General features: G+C 41.3%; 1 protein-coding gene across 1 annotated transcript in view; it reads left to right on the forward strand.

Annotated features, from left to right (window-relative positions):
* Positions 1 to 5,733: 5,733 nt before the first annotated feature.
* AHR (aryl hydrocarbon receptor) overlaps positions 5,734 to 22,166 on the forward strand; it is a 66,008-nt gene continuing 49,575 nt past the window's right edge. The window contains exons 1-2 of the mRNA XM_075050289.1: positions 5,734 to 6,277; positions 14,011 to 14,198. Of these exons, the coding sequence (XP_074906390.1) occupies positions 6,222 to 6,277; positions 14,011 to 14,198 (244 nt within the window). The 5' untranslated portion in view covers positions 5,734 to 6,221. The remainder of the gene's footprint in view (positions 6,278 to 14,010; positions 14,199 to 22,166) is intronic.

The following is a 22,166-nucleotide window of genomic DNA, read 5'->3' on the forward strand; positions in this document are numbered from 1 at the left end:
ACAAACATCATACAATATATGCAGAAACAGTATTTTTCTTTAAATGGATTTGTAGTTGCAGACATAACTCCTTGTATATTCAGGTAACAAACATAACTTTACCCCTTCAACAAGGAAGGAGGGGAGAAGGAAGAAGTGGCAATTGGTCATACAGGTGTCTAACTGCTGGTGTCTTGGTTAAGAAGCTCTACCAGGTCCTCCTGACTTGCCCTCAGGAAGGGATGACTTGTTACCACTGATTACTTTATAGCTCTCAATAGTTGATTGAGAGTGGATTACATTGGATTAAAATAATGAGTGGCTCTTTACTTTTCAGGACAAAAGCATGAAGCTCATTGGGAATGATAATGTAAGATTATTTTAGCTATATAATAAAATTTACTTTTAATGCATGTGGGGGAAAAGGGTTGCTGAATGTTTTAGGCAGGCAAGGTTAATTTAAATTGTTTGCTATATCTGTATAGCTCTTCAGAACTTTTTTGGTTTAGATTAAAAAAAGAGAGTTCTCTTGAACTGAGGGGCAGTTTCTGTGTAAACTTGTTCTCTTCTGCTCATTTCCGTATAGGAGAGAAACCTGAGAATAGTAAGCAATGTGCTGATTTTCATACTTACTCTATAATGAAATTGTTCCTTTATTCCTGTGCTTACAGGTGAAACATGCTTTTCATTTTACATATCATAGGATCTGGGCAGAATCATGATCCTGTCTCAGAGATGATGATTATTAATTTCTCAAATTTTCTCAAAGTGGAAAAATCTTGAACCAACCCTGTCTCTAAATGTTTTTTTTGTCTACTTGGGATTTTTCTCTGGCCCCTGTTGGAACAATTAAGACTACAGTTTTCATTGGATTAATGCAATTCAATGAATTTAAAATAATTAAAATACCATTACTAACAAAGACCTTTCAGCACTAAACATTATGTGAAGATCATAGTCTACTTGCCCAAATATTAATTATGTTCCATATTTTTCATCCTTTATATGGCTCTTCAACTTTGGGAAATGCTTCCCAGGTTAAATATTCAATAGAAAACTGGGTGTAATTTTAAACACTGGCATAGCAGAAGCACCTGCAAGGGTAGTAGGACTGGGGAGCCACATGTAGGGCTGGAAGAAGAGAAGAAGAATGTGCTGGTTCTGTCCTATGTTTACAAAAATACAAATAGCGGGGGGGCGGGGGAAGTTTCTTATCAATCTAATGCTCATTAAAACTGTATACCTTTCAACAAGTACCTGCAAATGAGGCTTCTGTAAGAAAAGTTGCCATAAAGCAATGTATTATTAGTCCCATTACTGAGTTTCTTTTTTCTAGATACAATTATTTCTGTTTAAGGTTTAAAAAGTGGGGCAGAATTTCCCTCAGTATTCCTGGTTCCTCACAGTAAAATGTTTGTGTGACCTTCCCAGTCACTAAAGAGTCAGTATATAGGCTATTCACTGACTCTAATTCAACTTCCCTAGATGATTAGTTCCCTGAAATGAGTACGAAGAGAGTCATCTGAGTTACCATAGATATTCTTTCTTAGCAGAGCAAAGGTGCATGCAAAATAACACCTAAATCAGCGGTAGTACTGTATATCCCCCAAATCTGACCTGCATAAATCACAATTTTAAATCACAATCCTCTTTCCTCCTCTTCTCATCTCCAGAGAGGCAGAAAAGAAATCACAGATAACCAAAGCAGATTTCTTCTGTGTTATTTGCACTGGAAATGGCTAGAACAAGTCAGCACACAGAATTAAGCTGAGGGAAGTAAAATTTTGGCCATGGACAGAAAGAGTAGGATGAAGGCTAGAAATGAGTCAGAGATGACCCTAAGATAACAAACTTATAATTCTTACAAATTCCTCCCAAATGACAAGACTTTTGTTGGTCTCATGGTGATCCTGTGAAACTCCACTCGGGAATTTCTGTCTGTTTATTAAAAGACCCTCCTTCCAAAGAGCTCCCACCTTGTGAAATGAGTGAGGGGCCAGGAATCAGAGCTGAGGAGGGGACTGTGCAGGGCAGGAGAAGCAGAAGCAGGGCAGAACAGGTATGTGGAGCAAAAGAATATCGCTCATTTTGGAGTTAGGGCAGCAGATGTGACTGCTGACAAGTGAGAGCTCTAGAAGCTTCAGAGGATGATAGCCACAAAGCATACTGGATACAGAAGAATGTGTTCATTAACAAAGCACCTCATATATGCCAGGGCTAGGGAAAGGCATGGTTCACTAGACGCACAAACACATTTTTCTTAAAAATCTCATCATTGGATGGCATCACGATTCATGACTGTAAAGGTAAAAGTGCTGGATTTGAGCAATGAGAAGAAAAGTGATCACTAATGGTTTGAGAGAATTTATTGAGGGAAGGTGTGATCTTTAGACCTAGTAAGCCACCTGGGTAGTAGCCTAGAGATAAAATGAGAAGAGACTAGTTAGAGCTGTACAATACACATGAAAATGATCTGCATAGGAGTTAAAACCTTTTAATTGTCCACATGACATCAGCCACGGTCATCTTTTGCAAGACCAAACATGTTGTTAAACCTAACAAAACATTACTTTAAAAAAAGAATAAAAAGAAGAAAAGCCCAACAAAAACCTTAAGCTATAAAGAAGGCTCTAAGTTTGCTGAATCATGGTTGTATACTTTTTGCTTGTTTTACACTGAATATGAGGCAAGATCTCTACTGTACCCAAATTATCAAATAGAAAAAAACCCAAAACTGAGACAACAGATTAGGCAAAGAGGCAGGAGGAACATAAGGTGAGGACAGATTTGCAGAAGCTGCGGATAACGTGATATAGACATTTTTAGGTAACTGTGTCTAAAAGGCCCCAGTGACACACGAGGAAGTTCTCCATGAATTCTGTGATTCTCTGTGTGCTGAACATCTGAAATCCCATATTTGTTATTAAATAGGTGGCTGACCCATAGGAGTGGATTTCCAGTAGCGATCAGTGGATTACAAGATGTGGTTTCTGCCTAGAAGCATGAATTTTCCTTACTCTCTATTTCCAAATTAGGGAGTTGAAGAGTAACTACAATACCTCACCAGTGCCATGCAAGTTCTCATGGCCCCAGAAGGGAACTGGGAGATGAAGTCCACCATGGAAGGCTAAAGCCTACTTCCGTCTTCATGTAGCTCCCAGTCGGTTTGGAGTTGGCAGATGAGACAGCATAAGTATGGGTGTCTCTGACAGTATCTGGGTAGCACAAAAGGTCAAGAAACAGTTGAGATCTTGAGGTCCAGTGAAGAATAAGAAGTTGCTAGAGACTTTGTTCAATCTCAAGTGAGGAAGTAAAAGACAGACTGGAAACAATTAAATTAAAAATTAGAAGAAGAAGAGCCTTAAACAATGCCTGTAATCTTTCAACACTAAGATAATGTAGCTGAAGAAAAGAATGAAAGCAGAGCAGCAATTTATGTTGTGTATGGAGTGATCACAGCACACTTGTGTTGACAGAGGAAGAAATCAGGGAGCAGGGAGAGGCGAGGGGTGAAAAGAGTACTGAAAGGGACTGGGAAGTTTAGGCTGGAAAAAAAGATGAATGGGTTTGGAGTGAAGAAAATACATTCATTTCCAGTTTCAGCCCTAAAACTGAAAGAAGAAAGGGGCTGGAAGAGAGAAGGAAGACGTGGTGTACAGTATTGCCTACCTTTTTTTCCAGGATGGTGGTAAGATCTTGTGAAGAGAGAAGATGAGCAAAGAGGAAAGGGACTGAGGAGAGACAGAAGCTAGCGAATAGTTGACATCCTCTACCCAGGTGTTTGGCCAGGAACGTGGCAGGAACATGACTGCAAGGCACTGACCTCGTAAGGCGTATGGCTCTTTTACTATGTTTTTCCAAAAATGTTGTTTGCCGAAGACCTGTTTTTCGAAGCATCATTTGATCACCTCCTGGCGTACTAACAAGCACACTAGCTCGTTAAGGTTTAGTCAAATTAATTTTACCTGCATATGGTGGCTTCAGCGTACTTTGCATCTGGGATGGCTTCCCAGGCAGTTAAACCCGTGCAATTAAGCTGGTCGACAAGCCCGCGTTATGCTGCCTAATCCCAGCTGCGAGCGCCGGCGGAGGAGGAGGCCCGGGCGCGGACTCCCCGTCCGGGGGGAGGCGGCGGCTGCCGGCGCCGGAGCGCTGCCCCTGCCCCGGCCCCGGCCCCGGCCCCGGCCCCGGGGGCAGCCGCTGTGCTGCGGGGCGGGCGCCGCTCCCAGCCCGCCGGTTGGCTGGGGCCGAGCTCTGCACAACCCCAGGTCTCGGCCGTGGGGTGATACCTGGGCCGCCGCTCGTCGCCTCCGTCAGCAGGGCGGAGCGGAGCGGGAACGCTCGCTCGAGCGGGGCTTCGGCACCCGGCGAGGGGAGGCGAGAGCTCCCAGCCGCTGGCGCAGTGCTGACAGCCCGGCCGGCCCCCGCGGACGGGCAGACGGACGCCAGCACCACGGACACTGCCTCAGCCTCCCGGCGGCCGGGCACCGAACGGCGGGACCGGGACCGAGCCCGCAGCTGCGGTCGCGCTCCGGCGGCCGGGCTCGGCCGTGCCCCGCGGGACGCGGGTGCCTCGGCGGGGGAGGGAGGGGAGCTCTCCCCGGCTCTCGTGTCGGCCGTGACCGCGTACAACTCGTGTTTACACAGGGCGACTCCCAGGCTCCCAAGTTTAGCGTCGAGACAAAATTTATTGCGGTTATTCCGGGGGAAGAGCTCTGCTGCTGCTGCTGCTGCTGCTGCTGCAGCTGCGAAAGGAAACGGGGGAAGAAAACGGGCGGCAGACGCGGCGGCGGGTCGGAACGGCACCGGGGCTGCTCTTGGATGGTTTTATTTGTCAGCAGTTTGGCAGCATCTCTTACTTTTTGCGATGCTGCTCCTCTCCTTTAAAATAAGTGTTTAGCTTAAAACGTCGGTGTAATAACTCGGGGATTTATCCCCCAATGCGGTACGAACCACGTCCTGGTCCAGTAAGCCCCGTCGGTCCTCCCGGTGCTTAGCGAGTGCCAACCTTGCCCCCAGCGACTTCCTCGCTTTCCCCAGGTGTCCCGCTGTCCCTGTCCTCGGTGGAGCCCGGCGCCTTCCCCCTTCTCGCCCCCCGCGGGTACTCCCACCCAGGGCTCCCCCCACCCCTTTTTTGGGAGGCCGCGCACTGTTTCTGGTTTCTCTGCTAGGCGAGCCGCGGCCGTGACGGTTTCAGCCCGGGGGAGGCGGGAAGCGGGGGAGGCGGCAGGCCTGCGGGGCGGGAGGGGACAGACACAGGCCCCACCGTGCCACTGAGGTAGTATCGTTCGTCTTTCGAAACCGAACGCTGCCATTTCCCCCCCGCCCCGGTAATTTTTCGTTACTGGGGCTACACGGGCGCTGGGAGCTGACCTCCCTTCTCACTTGCCGCGCAGGCACCCCGCGCACCCCTCCCCGGCCGCCACGGGCTTGGGTCCTCCCTCTCCGACCCCGTCCCCGCGCCCTTCCGTCGCGGTCCCCCCGGGCGGGCGCCCCCTCCGCCGCCGCGCCGGTCCTCCCTCTCCTCTCCTCCTCTCCTCGCCTGACCTTCCCAACATGGCGGCACGGCCGCCCCCTCCTCCCTCCGCCCCGCCGCCGCGAGGGGCCTCCCCGGCGAGGGGGCGGCGGCGGCGGCGGCTGTCAGCCGGGCGGGGCGGGACCCGGCCGGGGGAGCGCGGCGGCGGCGGCGGCGGGAGGAGCGGGCGCGGGGCCGGGCCGGGCGGGGCGGGGCGGCGGGGCCCGGCGCCGCGCACACTGACAGGCGCTCGGCCAGCAGACGGCGGCCGCGCCGGGGTGCAGAGGCCGCCGCGCACCCTCCCGCCGCCGCAGAGGGAGCCGGCCGGGAGACGGCGTCGCCTCGGCGGGGAGACGCGGGGTGAGCGGCGCTGGAAAGCCCCGGCCGCCCCCACACCTGTGCCCTCCGGGGGCGGCGAGTGGGTGTAGCCGCCGCCGATCACCTGGGATCCCCGCCCCGTAGCGCCTCCGCCTCCCGTCCTCGCCCGGCCGGGGAAGGCGCCACCGCCGCTGCGAGCGACCGGGCGCGATCCGGGTCGGCCGCGGGCAGCAGGGCCGGGGCCCGCGGGCGAAGCGAAGCGAGGCGAGGCGAGGCGAGGCGAGGCGAGGCGAGGGTTGCGGCGCCGGTGGGGCTCTTCCCCCTCCCGACAGCCGGGGCGAGGCGGGCAGGAGGGCGGCGGCCCCCGGCCGGTCGAGCCTGCGGCGCGGGGCGCTGGACCCGCGGCAGGATGAACCCCAATGTCACCTACGCCAGTCGGAAGCGGCGGAAACCTGTGCAGAAAATGTAAGCGGCCCCGCGGGGCGGGAGGGGAGAGAGGCGGGGAGGGAGAGACCGGCTTCCCGGCGGCTCGCCGGTCCGGCCGCGCACCGTGCCGTGGAGGCCCGGCGGGGGCGGCCGGTGGCGCGGCGCGGTGCAGGGGCGCCCCGGAGAGGGGGTGCCGGCAGGATTTTTCTTGGTTTTAGCTTTTTTCTTTCTTGAAAAAAAAAGGGTGTCGGGCCGCGGAGGATCGAGGCGGTGGAAGCGCAGCGCGGCGCAGCCAGCTGACCTAGATTGGGAGGCATCTGAGGTGACTGGCGGCTCCCGAGCGGAGGCTGTGCTCGCCCCACCGGAGCGGGTCCCGCGGGTGGGTGCCTCGCCGTCCCGGGCGAGCCCCCGCCCCATGGCTGCCGCGCCCGCTCCGCACCGCTCCGCACCGCACCGCTCCGCACCGCACCGCTCCGCACCGCTCCGCACCGCTCCGCTCCGCGGCTGCCGGCGCGCTCAGGTGTCTCCGCGGGGAGCGCGGGGTCGGAGCCGGGAAAGGCTCGGCCAATTCCCGCCGTTTAGGGCTATTTTTACTCTATCTGGGAGGGCTGAACCGGCTTTAACCCTCCGCTATTACATTAGATGTTTTTATTTGTTCAGCTCCAAACAAGCCCAAGGGCTGCAGACGGGTCGAAAGAGGCAAAAAGAAAGAAAGAAAGAAAAAGTCTGGCCGTATAGTGGCTTTTTGTTTATTAATTCATCTTCTTAAAACTCTGGGAACAGCTTAGTACCTGAGCAATTTCATATTATGCACCTGCTCTAGGTTCGAATCCTAGGCTTTGCATGCTCCACTAAAAGGCTGGTCTCATGAGAGTGATTTTTCATGCTGGAGGAGATGCTTAACTTGCAGTTTCAACTGAAAGTCAAGAATCTATAGGTCATAAAAAGTAGCAAAGCTAAACTGCCGAGTTGCAAGAAAAATAAGCAAAGCTCAAAAAATCCCCATATATTTCTGCGAGGTACTTCTGTAGATATAAAGTAACTGCCAAGACTACAAAAGCATTAAAGGAGAGAATGACAAATATTTAATGAAATTCTGTTGTGAATTATATGTTTTTAGATTTATAGCAGACAACTGTCTTGGGGGGAGGGGAATTAGCTTAAGTGCTTGCTTCTTTATGGTTGGAGTTGTTAGAATGAATGCACGTACATAGCTGGGTTTTCACCCTACAATTTAAAGTCTAAAAATGCTCTTTTTTTTTTAATTAAAAATTCCCTTGCTAGAAGATGCGTTCATTACGAAAATAGCAGTATTTGCTTTTTTTACCATTCATTTCCAAATAAAAATGTAGAGGTACCTAATTAAATTCACGCTGTAGATCTGGATTTTAAGAATTAAATGTGTGTGTTTTCATGAAGAAATCAAAATGTATTGGTGGTATTTGTAGACTATTAGTAGCTAAAGGCAAATAATTCTTAAGTTCTCTGAAAGGGTGAGGTGTTCAGCCTTGCTGGTAAGATCGCTTAATGTCTGCCTTAATATTAAATTCTGGTTAGCCTTGGTTAGAGGATGTGAAACCGTCATTTTTACATGACTGTAGTATCTACGCAAGGAATCTTTTTCCATCTATCTCCTCTTTACATAAGTTGGCTGAGCTTCTCTGATTAGTTGAACTTGAAGCCTTTTTTTTTATTACTAATGGGAACCATTTACCTATTGAAAGACTTTGCCCTTTAGGAATAAAGGGAGAGTAAGTATTTCTTCTTAAAATAAAAGTATTCATATTAAAATAGCTTGCTTAGCCCTAAATTGCAGTGGAGGCTGATTATAAACCCAACCTGCTTGGGTTACTAGAAATTATTTTTATGCAAGACAAATTTATATTGCATGTAATGCTTATGTGTTTCTTTTCTCCTCAAAATGGCTATGATCTTTGGTTGCTTCTTCTGTTAGACCAACCTTACAGAACACTGCTAGTGGGTCAGAGGGCTCCGATTTCTCACATAACTAATTACAGACCATACCTTTAGGCCAAAAAAAGTGAGAGAGGCAATAAGCTTTTGTAACTGATTGGGGGAGGGAGTGAAGATGTACTTGCTGCTGGTTAATAATGGTTTGACACTACTGTGATTTTAATCTGTTTGAAGTTGTATTTCCTCCTTCCAGTAGAATTCACAGCTCTTTCAAAAAAAAAAAAAAAAGTGATACATTGTTGGGACTAGTATCTTTTATAGAAGAGATTGTTTCTGTAGATAGTTCTTCTAATATTTTATTTGCCATATATGTAACTCTGAATGGAGCATGATAATTGGTAACCTGTGGCAATAGGCAGCTAATTTATAGAAACGGAAGAAGCTATTTATATAATGCCATAGTTGCCACGGAAAAAAATTAAGTAGAAGAAATACTTCTTGCTTCAGGTGCAAATAACTCGTAAAGCCATGGTGGTAACTCAAAACCAGTTTATGAAACTTTCCCCCTGCAACTCCCCATTTTTATTATGTGCCATGTAAAGAACTGAACTTGAGAGGGGAATCTCGGGCTATTGCCTGACAGTGCAGAGTGTTGAAATGTGCTTTTTTGATTCAGTAGGGAATTACAGTATCACAGCTGAAAAAGAAAAGCAATCATGGGGGAACTTAATAGGCAACTGTTCCTGCAGTTCATCTTGTTATCTTGTCATCTGGAGGGGGGAAAAAAAAAAAAAAAGCAGCCCGCTAAACCATGTGCACTCCAATTGCATGTAATATGCTCCAGAAATCACTTTCTTAAAACCTTGGAGTCTTTAAATTTCCTCCCCATTTAATGTTTGTACACTGCGGGTCCCCCTGGTGGCAGCAGGTGTGGGGGGGTGTTTTACTCCCCACTGAAGCTTGGGGAGCAATGGGTGGCTTCTGCTTTTTGTTTTTCTAAGTCTTGAATTCCTTTTCTCTAGTGATTATCAACTGAACTGCTGAATTAATATACTAATATTGTAGTAGGAAGGATAAAATGCAAATTTTATGGAAGTGGGGTTTACTATAGATAGATTCTAACATTAGGTGAACGATATTATATAAATGTAACTCCACCCTGTAGTTTTTATATTTTTCTGCCTAGGAGCTCTGATTTGCCTTGTTTTTCTTTTTTCAGTGTTTCAATAGGAATTGTTTTATATAACTGGATAAATGTAATAGACAAGGAACGGGGTGAGGAGGTCTAAATGTTTCATACTATGCAGGCGCAAAAAGCATAATGGCATCTTTCTTTAGGAGACTAAATGAGAAGTTATGATATGATCTTTTTCTGTGTTAGCTTAAATGTATTTGTGATATTAAGTGCTCCAGAGAAAAATGTTTGACTGGTTGATCCTTAATTATGAGTAGACATAGTAATTTCAGAAAGCAGTGCAAAGATATTTTAATTTAAAAAAGGAAACTACTTATGTATTCTTTCAAGGCAAACAAGAAGTGCCAGAACAAGCTTTCAAAATGAAAGTTCATCAGAAAAGAAAAATAATCATTAGAAGATTCCTTTGTGTAAAGCAGTGTCTGCTACAAACAACAGTTTGCACCCCTTATTTGAAATGGAGGCAATACAGCTGTTATCATACGTAGAATAAACTTCTTATACATAAATGCTAACCTTGCCAGTCTTGGGGTACCTGTATGTTTTGGGGTTGGTTGGGTTTTGGTCAATGCTTCTTGCAGAAGTATACTTTTTAGAAAGAGAATCTGCAGCAAATGTTGATAGACAAATGTCGGTAACATGGTTGGTGGATAGGAACATACCTTTTTTTTTTTTTCTCTTTCCAAATAGCCTTCGTTTGTCATCTTAAACAGTTATGAAATATGTTAAAACTGAGTGTGGAACTTTCATTCTTGGTTGGTATTCTGGCTGTCTCTATCGCTCTGGTGGAGTCCTTCATACACCAAAACAACCTGAGCAAAGTAAAACTCTGATTACTACTGGAGGACAAACAGTTGCCCAGCATCAGACAAGTACCATGCTACTGATTGAGGTTTTTTTAGTAAAAACAACTTTATCCCTTCAGTGGCCTAAATCTTTGCTGATTTCACTGCCTGCTAAAGGAGCCACTGGAAAGGGTCTCTTGCCCTTTCAAGATAGGTTGACAACAACTTTTGACCAAAGAAGTCAATAGTCTGTGTCATATCTGTTGCTTCCAAAGGAATTGTCAGTAACTGTAAATTCGGTGTGGGAAGTAAGAGTTAATGCTTAAAAGTATTTTCCAGTTGCTAAAGTAAATAGAGAATTTTGGAGCGTGTCACCTATTGTAATACTTGCTTAGTGGTAATTTTTGCATTTCATATATCTGACCTACATTGAATTAAATAATATACATGAGAATAACATGTTATTGCATGTGCTGTTAAATATGAGATGAAAAATATATGTAGTTGGAAAGATTAAATCCATTAGCTAGGTGAAATATGTGGTCTTCATGTCCTTTTTTTCTAAGCAATAAAAGAGTTCTGATGAGCTTCTAATTAGGTTTTTTAACAGAATTAGTTTTTTTAGCATGTTGCTGTATCTTTAATGCTCTTCTTGCACATTCTTTTATCTCCTGACTTTATTTCACACTTCAGTCTTGCTAATAAGGTATCATGCTTTTCGGTGCTTGGTTATTGGGTTTTTTCCTTTTTTTCAAAGTTTTTGTTGTCATATTTTGAACAAAATAAATTTGTGCTTTCTTTTAATTTTCCCAAAGAGCTGCTTCCATTTCTCTTTAAGAAATACAAATTAGCATGTAAATATTGAAACTTATTTTGGCCTTTTGATAATAATTAAGACTCAGGTACTTGTGCACCTTCTTTTTAATAATTTTGTGTTGATAATGTCTGTGAATGCATACATGGTAAACATGTGTAATGAAAACTTCTGATTAAATAGCCTGTAGCAGACCTATGAAAATAGTAGTCAGCTAATGTTATGATGGAAAATCCTTTAGAATTGCTAAAACAAGAATTAAGAGTGCTTGCTTGTCTTGCAGCTATTGGATAAGGATTTTAGCTCAGTTCGGAGGCACTGAGTGTACAAAGACCTCTGGCCTTTGATTAGGGAATTCAAATTTCCTGTGAAAGGTAAAAGATCAAGAACTGAAAGATCAGCTTAAAATCCATTCCCTCCTTTACTCCTTTTTTTTTTCTTTTTTTTTTTCTTTTAAATAAAACACATGCATGGATTTAATCTTGACATAGCAAGTAATTTTCCTTGAAGATAATTTTCTGCAATGCAGCTGGGGCTGTCTTTAGCATCAAGGGTTTACATAAGTGGATGGAAAATGGTTTAGCTTGCTACTTATGCCCCCGGCATTTCTACCCTTATTCCCTTCGTCACTGAAGGATCCATTTTTATATAATGGATTTTAGTTGGGTGACGAAGGGGATGATTAGGGAAAATCAATGTTTGATTCAGAGGGAGAGAACGTGGTAAGATTTATGCTGCAAATACTGGTAACTTAATATTCAGAAATGTCATATACTACACTTAGAAAATCCTTATGCTTTGAACTAGATAGAAGTAAGAAAGAAATCCTTAGAAAGCAAAGCAAAAACAACTAGATCTAACTAACAACTTGAGAACTGCACAGTTGCATATAGTTTCAACTAACTTGTGAAATTACTTACAGAAATTTTAAGCAAAGCTGAGGACAGTTGTGAAAACAGAAAAGTCTGGTATTTAGTGCTGACTTATTTGGAAAAGATTGCATATTTTGAACAGTTTCCATTGGGACCTCCACTTTTCAGAAGCAGACCTGTTTGATTTGATGATAGTGAGATGTTCACTGATTGTTACACAGCTGTTATCTGCCTGAAGTTTAGAATTTATTATTCTGTCTCTATATTTATGGCAGTTTAATATATTAAAAAAATATTTATTAAGTAACGTTTAATGTTACTGGTAATTTTGGTGATTTTGAACTTTATTTTGTTAGGGTTATATTTAAGTTGTGTTAATCATATGGCTTGTACATGTGAATAGTCTGCCAGAATAAGAGAATGTGATGAAAGATTCACTTGAGGATGTGGTGAGCTGCAGGTCTCAAAGTCAGGGCTTGTGACCGAAGCACACATCTAACCAAATATTTAGTTTGTCATTCCTTGCAGTTGATGATGAACCTATGATTTTTTCCAAGAGAGAGAATTTTCATATTTCTTGATTCATTTGTTTTCTCCACTCTTCCAGTGTTTTTAGGATAAAGGTCTACTAGAACTGTGTCCTAGACAATCTTTATCCTGCAGCAAGCTTAACTTTATCCATCTGGGGAGTTGCTGCTGATATATTATATTTCTGTGTGTTAACAACATTTTCTGTTATGGCATCTTCAAGTTTCCAGGCTCCACATAAGGAGCATGCCTCCTTTAGTGTGCAAAAGGGCAGCTGTAGTGCTAGGGAACAACAGCCAGCCAGACTTAAGTGCAAGCTTTTGACAAGTGACGCTTGAATAAACAATGTCTGTAAAAAGAAGGGCTTGGATTTAAACTAACAAGAAGTATAATTGAAACATAAAGTAAAAACAAGCTAAAAATAGGAATGTCCACTTGATCACTACTTATTTGACTGGAAATACAAGATGAAATAATTTTTCAGTGTGGTTTACTTTGAGCAGTGGCAAGAATAACTATTGGAGCTTTTGCAGTTTCTCATTGTAAAGTTGATATAAGGATGAACTTGGAAGCAGACTAAATGAAGAAATTAACTGCTGAAAGTCTTTACGCTAAGTATTTTCGCAAGTGATAGATCTTGCAGAACCAATGTTCCTATAAGACCAGCACAAATTGATAACTGCTGCAGATCTCAAGTAGAACTGCAATACTGGAAAAGTGAGAATGAATCACTCTTCAATTAGAAAACTGTTTAATAAATATCATAAAATCTACTATGGCTTGTGCAGATAAATTATTTGGTTTCAGTATTGGCTTGTCATGACTAATTATAATTCAAATGAGTAGGGGTTTAAACCTGTTCCTAGGCTTCTGCATATGTGGGAAGGTGTGAGTATCCAAGTACCTGGAATTGGAATTCAGGGTGCATATGAATGGAAAATAGCAAGTTTACGAAAACTTCATTATGTAATTCATAACAGAAAGCTTTTTAAATTGTAGTTTGTAAGGTACAAAGGCATGCCTTCATCGTGCTGTACTCAAAAGAAATGCCTTCAGCTGAGGGGTGACTTTAAAGGATGAGCTCAGTAGTGTTCACCACAAAGATTTTTACCTGCTGACTGAGCTGTATCTCTTGTTTTCTTGTGCAGTTTTGGATGCCTTGTCGTCTAGCAAGTTACTAAAACTTCTGTTGTATTCAGTTGACGTTAGCCTGTTCCAACCATTGACAAAAATTAAGGACACCTGTGAAAAATTGTGATTGAAGTGAAAAAGTGTACTGTCAAATGTATTTGTACACAAATATTACTGAAAGTTGTTGAATTATTTGTAATACGAATATTTGGAAGAATTCAAGTGACAATTGAATGAAAGTGTAGTAAGCTTTTTATAAAAACGCTGAATCTCGAAGGTTTCAAATGTTTGTTATGTGTTCAAATAGCTATTGTAGCTCTAACTGCTTCATTTAACAGTGTGTATGTTGGGTGTGTGGGGTTAAACCATATTAGATTAATTATTTCTTTTTCCAGTGGGAAACAGAAGTCACTTGTGAAAAACATTTTGCTTGTTAAAGTTTAAAAGACAATTTGTAACATTGTCTGGCAAATATTTACCTTCATTTTGGGAAGGAGCTTACATTTATATTGTGTTTGGTTTTTTTGCCACAGAGTAAAGCCATCCCCAGCTGAAGGAGCCAAGTCCAATCCATCCAAGAGACATAGGGACCGCCTGAATGCAGAGTTGGACCGCTTGGCCAGCCTTCTGCCTTTCCCTCAAGATGTTATCGCCAAACTGGATAAGCTGTCTGTGCTTAGGCTTAGCGTCAGTTACCTGAGAGCCAAAAGTTTTTTTGATGGTAAGGGTTGGGAATTTATTTGATTTTGGACTGCTGCTAAATTTCTGTTCATATACTGTACGTTGATTTCAACTGTTTAAGTACTTAAAACTGTTAAATTTAGCTGTATTTTAATGGAACATCCAGTTGCGTGGGTATATACAATGTAACTCTATAAAGTAAGCTTTCTAGTTTCTTTAAAACCAAATGTAACTACTTACATTTCACTTAAATCACCAGTCTTTCAAAGCTTTGCATTTGGAAGTAATATTGCCCTTAATGAGTCTTCCAGTCCTTTTCCTTAGACTTTCAAAGATACTTAAAAGATTTCTTTTTTTCCTCTCTGAAAATTGCCTTCATAAAACTGTCGTTGTTGAAAACATGTCATGTGAGTTCCCATCAGTTGTATGTTTTGCTTAATGATGCTTCAAAAATGACTTCGTTTTGATATAAAGTAATTGCTAGTGCCTCTTCCAATAGTTTATTGGAAAGGTGACTTGTAAAGAAATAGAGGCAAAGTCTTTCCTGTGTTCAAGCCCTGATTAATGCAGGGCATGAGGCATTAAGACAACAGCTAAGGTTCTCCAGTTGTGTGGGCAGGTTGTCACCCCAGCCCTGGCAAGGCTAATACAGCAGTGCTTGGAGTAGTAATTGGGCCAGAAGCACATGTTCTCTTACACCATCTCAGAACTGGCCAAGGAGTCTTACCCTTTTCCTTTACTACCTGAGCTGTTGTGTAGAGTGAGGTGCGATGGCTGGCTTCATGCCAGTTTCTTCAAAGGCAGAAATAGCCTGGGCCTTTTCATTGCTGAAATAAAGCAGGGAGCTTGTATTTAAATAATTGTCCTTTTTTTTTTTATGAGTCAGTGAAGTTTTACAATATTATGCTGAAGATGGAATTATATTGATCAGCCGTAGCTAAGGAATCTTGCTTGCAATGGAGTTGATATTAAATTGAATTTCTTTTTTTTTTTTTTTTTTTTTTACTTTTTTAGACATTAAAATAACCTCTGTCCTTATCAGTTTAAGATTTAGTGTTTCAGCCTCTTGATAGTGACTCCATACCATGGATGAAAGGACTGAAGGAACCTAACTGCCTAGGATAGTTCCACTTTTTCTTGCAGGAATACTGGATATTTATTTTCATTTATTGTGTCTAGTGGCTTCAGTTTAGTAATGCTCATAAACTTATATCCTGTGTTTTATTGCTTGACGAATATATGCAAGTGTCTTGTTTTCTGTACTTGTTCAGGACATGGAATCTACTCAAGGCTAGAGTTGGTCAAATATTTCTAGCAGTGTTTTTTCAAATGAAAATATTTGCTCCCATGAAATGGAAGAGTTCTCTTGGCACATAAGTTTCATCAAAGTCTTTGTGAGATGTTATCTCAGGTTGACTGCCATAAAACAAATGATTTGGCTGTCTGTGCTCTCTTGGTGAGTTGAAGAGGATATTCTAGTCTCAATGAAACTTTTTTTTTTTGATTATATATATATATGTTCTGAAACAAATACCAAATACAGGATTGCAAGTTTTTTTGCCTTACTTGGGATGGAGTAATAATAGTAAATTTCAATTTCTCATGCAATGGAAGTGCTTGATTTTTGTTTCTTCCCCCCCTGACAATTTGCACTTGAAAGTCCTGGAATAAAGGTGTTTAAGGCTATGATTTCTGTACAGCAAAAAAGTTCATGGCTTTAGCTGTAAAGACAGCCAGAATCACTTCACACCAAAATTTACATCAGTTGCTTGTTTCTAATTTGAACATGAAGGTAGCTTTCACCTGTTTGTGATGAATTAGATGTGCATTAGTGGCAGAGAAGTTATATTTGCATTTCAGGTTGCAATTTAACTACTGTGGATCCAGAACTGAAGAAAACTCAACCTGTGTTTTCAACTCAACAGCATAGTATTAGGATGGTATCCACATCAGACAAACATAGGCAGCTAATGTTACCATAGTGGGCCACAGCTGTAGAATATAGGCTATTTATTTTGTTATAATGAATTAAGTAGCAAAATTTTGATTTGCCTCGTAGGAAAGGACTTTTCAAGCACCAAGTAAGTGCATATAGTAGGTGCATTACAGCAGAATATTTTTCCTGTAGTCTCCATAAAATAAAAATGCCTGGTAAAAGATAAATAATTTGATGTTGCTTATCTTGTGCAAGACATTTTGAACAGTGCAAGATGAAACAAATTTAATTTATACCTTCAGGTAGAATAGCTTCAGTAGAAGCTGTCAACCTTTTTTAGCAGAAAAAGGCTTTTTTGCTACTTCTTTTCAGGTCTTTGAACTGTAGGACTACAAATCATGTTAGTATTCAGTATGTATCTGAAGTTGTTTAAAGGCTAACATCAATGACTAAAGTGAAGATAAGAGTAACCAATCTATGACTATGACAGATCCAGTATTGAAAATAAGATCTAGACTATTTTAATGCACTTAAATAACATGGTATCTATTTCAATTGAAACTTAGCCTCCAAAAGAGAAATTAGTGCTTTGAAGTACAGAATTAACAAAAATACCCTGAAAACCCCTAGGTTAGAGTTTCACGATCTGCCTTTGCACAGCTTCTCACAGAACTGCTTTTTTGAAGGAATGTTTTGTGCAGTTAAATATAAGTGGAAAACCCTATAGAAAAAATCTGACAAATGCAAGAGTGAGTGCTGATTGTCACCTTGAGTGCCTGGACTGAGCCAACAGGTCCACTTTATTAACACAGCATGCTGAAGTAAAGGGAAACGCTAAATGAATAACAGGATGCAAATGGGGGGTGTGTAAATTCCTGCGGAAAGTAAAATATAAACGCGTAATCATATGATCTTGCTTGAAAGGAAACCCAAGTTTTTGCTGTAACAATAGATATTTTTTCAAAGAAAACACTTGCATTTTTCCAAGTTTAAATAATCCAGAGTGAATGTCTGTTTTCTGAAGGTGGAAGTTGGGGGGTGGAGGGAAAGAACTGTTTTGTGAAAGACATCTCAAGAAGTTACATCAATTTGAATAGATGTACCTCAGTTAGATGTTGACAAGGTTTTTTTGTTCTTATGTTAAAAGCTAAGTGTATATATTAAAAAAACAAACAAACAAAAAATAACAAACCAAAAAGCATCTTCCCCTGCCTCCAGTCATTAAGATGGTACAGAATTGTCTCCAGAGCTAAAGGCAGATGAGTTTTTCCATGGTGTCAACTGAAACAGGGTAGACTTGTGCATGCTAACCATATTTCAAGTTGTAGGAAATAGATGTATTTTGGTTGTTTTTTTTTAATTTTTCCTCTTCTACAACCTCAAAACCTCTTTCTTCTGTTGGTGATTTTATTCTGTTAAGCAGTTGCATTTGATTGTTGTAGTTTGCTAGTGAAGTTATTGTGCTGCTAAGTGATCATTCTGTATCACTACACTTCAGATACACTAGTTCTGTGTGGTCAGGTTAGTCTCAAGACCACAATAGTGTCAGAAGGCTTTCTGTATCCCCATGTGAAGCACTCTGGCATACTCTTATAGGTACAAATTTGACCTTGTAGTCAAGAAGGAAATTTCAGTAGTGGCTTAAAATAATGTGTCAAGTCTGTTTCTTTATAAAGTCAAAGTTCTTGCGTGGTGAGTCAAAGCTAAGAAGTGATTTAAGGTGGTGTTGCTTCTCAGCTGTGTGGTGCTACCTGCCTGTACTGAAGTGGATTAGCAGTCCTCAAAGTCAAGCAGGTTAGCGTAAATCACCGCTGGAGTATTTATTTTGTGCGTGTAAGATACTTTCTGAAAGTGGCTTAAGGCAAGCTTTTTATTTTTAAGAGACCAAGATAAATCAGGCAGGTGTCTGCTGACAGTCACTAAAGAAGGACTTTATATGATGTCCTGGTATTATTTCACTCCATTTTGATGTTAAGTGCCCATGCATGTGTGCATTCAGTGGTGAAAAATATAAAGTGGAATATGGGACAACAGTTCTTTGTGTAGGTGCAGGTTAGTGTGAGTTCAGTATCTGGAGCACAACTGGACGATCATTTAGGCATAGCCTGTGTTCCCCATGCACACTAAAGGAAAAAGCCCTTTTGCCTCTAGCTTTGGTCCTTATATGATGAATTGATAATCATTTAAGTACTTTACTGCAGTAAGGAAGAACATTTATAATGAGTCTTCTCGGAGTTTTGGTGAAGTGGTTAGATTAAAGGGATAAAAGTAGAGTTTGTATGATTGGTCGCTATTTTTAATGTTAGGGGCATGATTTTTCTTTTTAAGGGTATACTGAGAATTAAGGAGAGGCTTTCAGAATCTAAAATGAAGTAGCTGTGCTATGTGTGTGTATCGGTACATTAGAAACAAAAATTAGCATGTTGCTTATTAATTATCATTTCATCCATTTCAGTAAGAATTCCTGTGGTTTAAAGTATGTGGGTATTTTTCCCTCTTGCTTATTGGACAGTGTTCTGCAATTACAGAAGAAAGTTTCTGCTCAAAATTAGTTTAGAATTGGTTTCTTATGTTGTATGCAAGTGATTCTGGCAAGCACAGCAATAACAAAATAATTAAGATTTTTTTTTTTTCCAGTAAGTTTGCATTGCCTAATTTTACTTTGTAATATAATTAACACACATTCCTTGGCATAACATTGCTTAAATTTTCAACGCACCCGTTGTCACCACATAAAATATTTTCTTTGATATAATGTATTTTTCCTGTGATGCCTGCTGCTCTATCATACTGTGTATTGGAGAGAACAGACTGCATGTGGTTCCTGCTCTGGACAGTATAGCTGAAGATAAGATGTACAGATGGGAAAGGCAGGCAAAGTGGGAGACAATGTATTTATTCTGTCACATTGAGAAAGGCTGCAACATATCTGCATTCTAGCAGATACAGATAGTCTTTCTGCCAGGTGTTAGGTGGTAGTCTGGAACAGAAACCTTAAAATACAAAACAACTGATTAAAACTCAACCTGTTAAGGCCAGGATAATACAGCAGATCTGGCCTGACTTGCTTTTATTTCAGTGTTACTATATTTACCTGCCTTGTTTGTTTAATGCAGCTTTCCTCATTTTTTTTTTGAAAGTGGGACTTCCTTTTCATGTTACTCTCTTTCCCTGCTCCTCCTGCTGCATACATAGACACACCTGACTCCCACATCAGGAAAAGCTAAAGGGTAGAGTGGTGGAGTCAGGCTGCACTTGCTGCTTTCAAGTGTTTGTCTTGTTGCGTTATAGGAATTTATTGTTGCCAGCAGCTTCTGGTGGGCTTGACTAGTGTTATTCGATTCGTGACTCAGTCTTGAGCCATTTTTGTACTCCCAAGGTAGAAAACAGTCCATAGTTTGAGAGAGGTTGTTTGTGGGTTTTGTAGAACACCATCTGATTTTGATGTGAAGAAGTTAAATGGAGAATCCACCACATCTCTTGGTGATTCTTGTAACAGATATATTATCCTGTTAAAATATTACTCAGATTTAAATTTGCTTGGTTTCTAGCCTTTGAAGTTATATCGTTCTTTGTCTAACTTTCTTTTCTGTATTCAGTATTTCTACCATGCATATGAATTCGTTTTTGCATTTTTGAAAGAGCTGCTTTGAATCTCATCTGAGAGTTGGAGGAAAAAAAAAATTGAAAAAAAACCCAAACAAACCAACTATGTTTCCTTTTGTACTGTCTTCCCCCAGCCCTAATCTAAAATTATTACAAAATGTAATAATAATGTAAGAACCTTGGAACTGTATAGTTATTTCAGTATCAGACTGTCATACCATTCAGGTTATTTCCTAATCCAGGCTTATTCTTCCACACTGCTGTACTTGTCTTTTTTCTTCTTTTTTTTTTCCCCCCCTAAATATTCCCCCCGCCAACCCCCCGCCCTCAATCCCCTGAGATTCATACTGAGCATTTGTGGCTGTCTGCTGCAGGCTATTTTAGCCTGTATTTTACGTAACAGAACATAAGTAGGGATTTAGGCTTTGAAGTCCTAAATTCTGATCCTCAAAAATGATGATTAGAGCCATGTAGCCGTGACATCACCTTACATCTCAAAATGTGTATGTTTTCACTGTTACGTGCTCATTCATAGCTTGCTCAGAAACATTTTATTTTTAGGAGTGCTGTGTCACTAGGCATGTCGTGCAGCTAGGCAGCCCTATACCCCTATGGATTGGTATAATTGGCATTTAATATACTCCAAACCAGACATCTAAAATTGAAAATTCTGTTTATATCACAAAGAAAGAACTTAATATGTTAATATATTTCTAGGATAACGAGGAAAGCAGGGTACAAATACTGATAGTTATGTGTTCTTCGGATTTTCTTTTCCTGTAGTATTTCAGTGATTAATGTTAGTCATTGTTAGAACTCCATTTGCAAGGAAGAGAAAGAAAAGGTGATCTCTTCTTCTCTGCACTATATGTATTATTTAATCAAAGGCACATGGAAAGTCAGTGTAGGAGCATCTTATATTCCACAAAGCTGTTGTAAAATTTCTTGGAAACCCTGTCCTGGTATGCAGAGCATTTGTCTTTTCTCTATAGCCCTTGTTAATAAGGAGATAAGTTTTAAGCATAGTGTTCTGGGTTTTGCTCTGGATACCTGTCACAGTGAATGTTCTTTTGTTTGCAAGATCAGAGCCTAGAATATAATTTATCTTATGCTAATCATGTAAGTGTTCTGGAGATTGACATTGTTAGGGTTAGTATGACATTCAAACCCAGAATTGGTAGCAAGATAAAAAAGGCTGGCCTCAGGAAGTACTGCTGTTTCTGTGACACTATGTATTCCAAATCTTGTAATCTTTGTTAATGTGTTTATTGCTATCTGTAGCACCTAAAGATAATGAGATTTGGAGCTTTTTGTTTTTGTTGTATAAACTGCAGTAACTGTTGATCCTTCCTCCAAAGACAGTTTGAGTGGAGAAGCCTAATTAGAGGTAGCACCAGGCTCTCAACATCTGTCTTTCATGGGCTTCGTGATTCATCCATTTGAATTTGTACAAGTATAGTTTGCTTGACTGTGATCTTAAAAATATGTCCTGGTAATTTCAGACTTCAGTATGAATACACTTTAAAAATGTGTACAAATACTCTGTTAATACTGGAATAGCTTTTAATGCTGTGTGTGCCTTTATGACTCATCAGTTTTCCTCCTGTGTATGCTTGTTGATAGGAGAAATGCCCTAGCTTTTCCTGTTCGACTTTATCTGTATTCTGATAAGGAAATAAGACTTGCTTGTATGATTGATCTCTGTAGATGTTTACAGTTCTAGCCAGTTATAACACTGTTTATTTTTCCTGAGTAAACAAAAACTTTAGCTCTGTTAAAAGAGTTCCTGCTCCATCCATGCTTTGATAGGGCACTAAGTAGTTAAAGAATGATTGCTTTGTGAATCATTTTCGAAATCTAGCTAGAGAACTAGAAGCTAATTCTAGTTACCAGAGCTTGGTTGTTGTAATGGATTAATTTATTTCTTTTTAAGAGAATCTGAAAAAGGTAAAAGAAATAACAAATTTCAAAAGTGCTCTTCAGAGTTTCAGATGATTTATTGATAAATATTTCCTGGGAAAAGCCTCCTGGGTGTTCCTGCGCTTCAGTGCAGTGATGGACTATCCAAGCTGTATGTTTTAACAAGGTGTTATGTTAATGATAATACTTACCATAGTTATTCTAGAAACTTAAATGAAATAACTCTATTCTAGTTCTTACAGTTTATCTGAAACAGCCTTAAAATGTAGGTTTGCTGTTTGCCAGCTGTGAACATTAAAGGGGATGTACAAATAGGAATTAGTTGCCCTCAGTGATGCATGCTAAACTCTGTTTTTAATTGAACAAAGAGATGCTCATTTTTTTCCACTGAATAATTGCCTCTTGAAATTCAACCCATGTGCCTTTTGAATTGCTCAGTACTGCACACTTTATGCGTGGCATCATGTAACATCTAATAAGCTGAAAGACATACATACTTGGCCCCTCAAGACAAATTCTAACTGATTGCATAAAGGAGGAATTTAC

This window comes from Buteo buteo, chromosome 2 (assembly GCF_964188355.1).
Source record: "Buteo buteo chromosome 2, bButBut1.hap1.1, whole genome shotgun sequence".
NCBI lineage: Eukaryota > Metazoa > Chordata > Aves > Accipitriformes > Accipitridae > Buteo > Buteo buteo.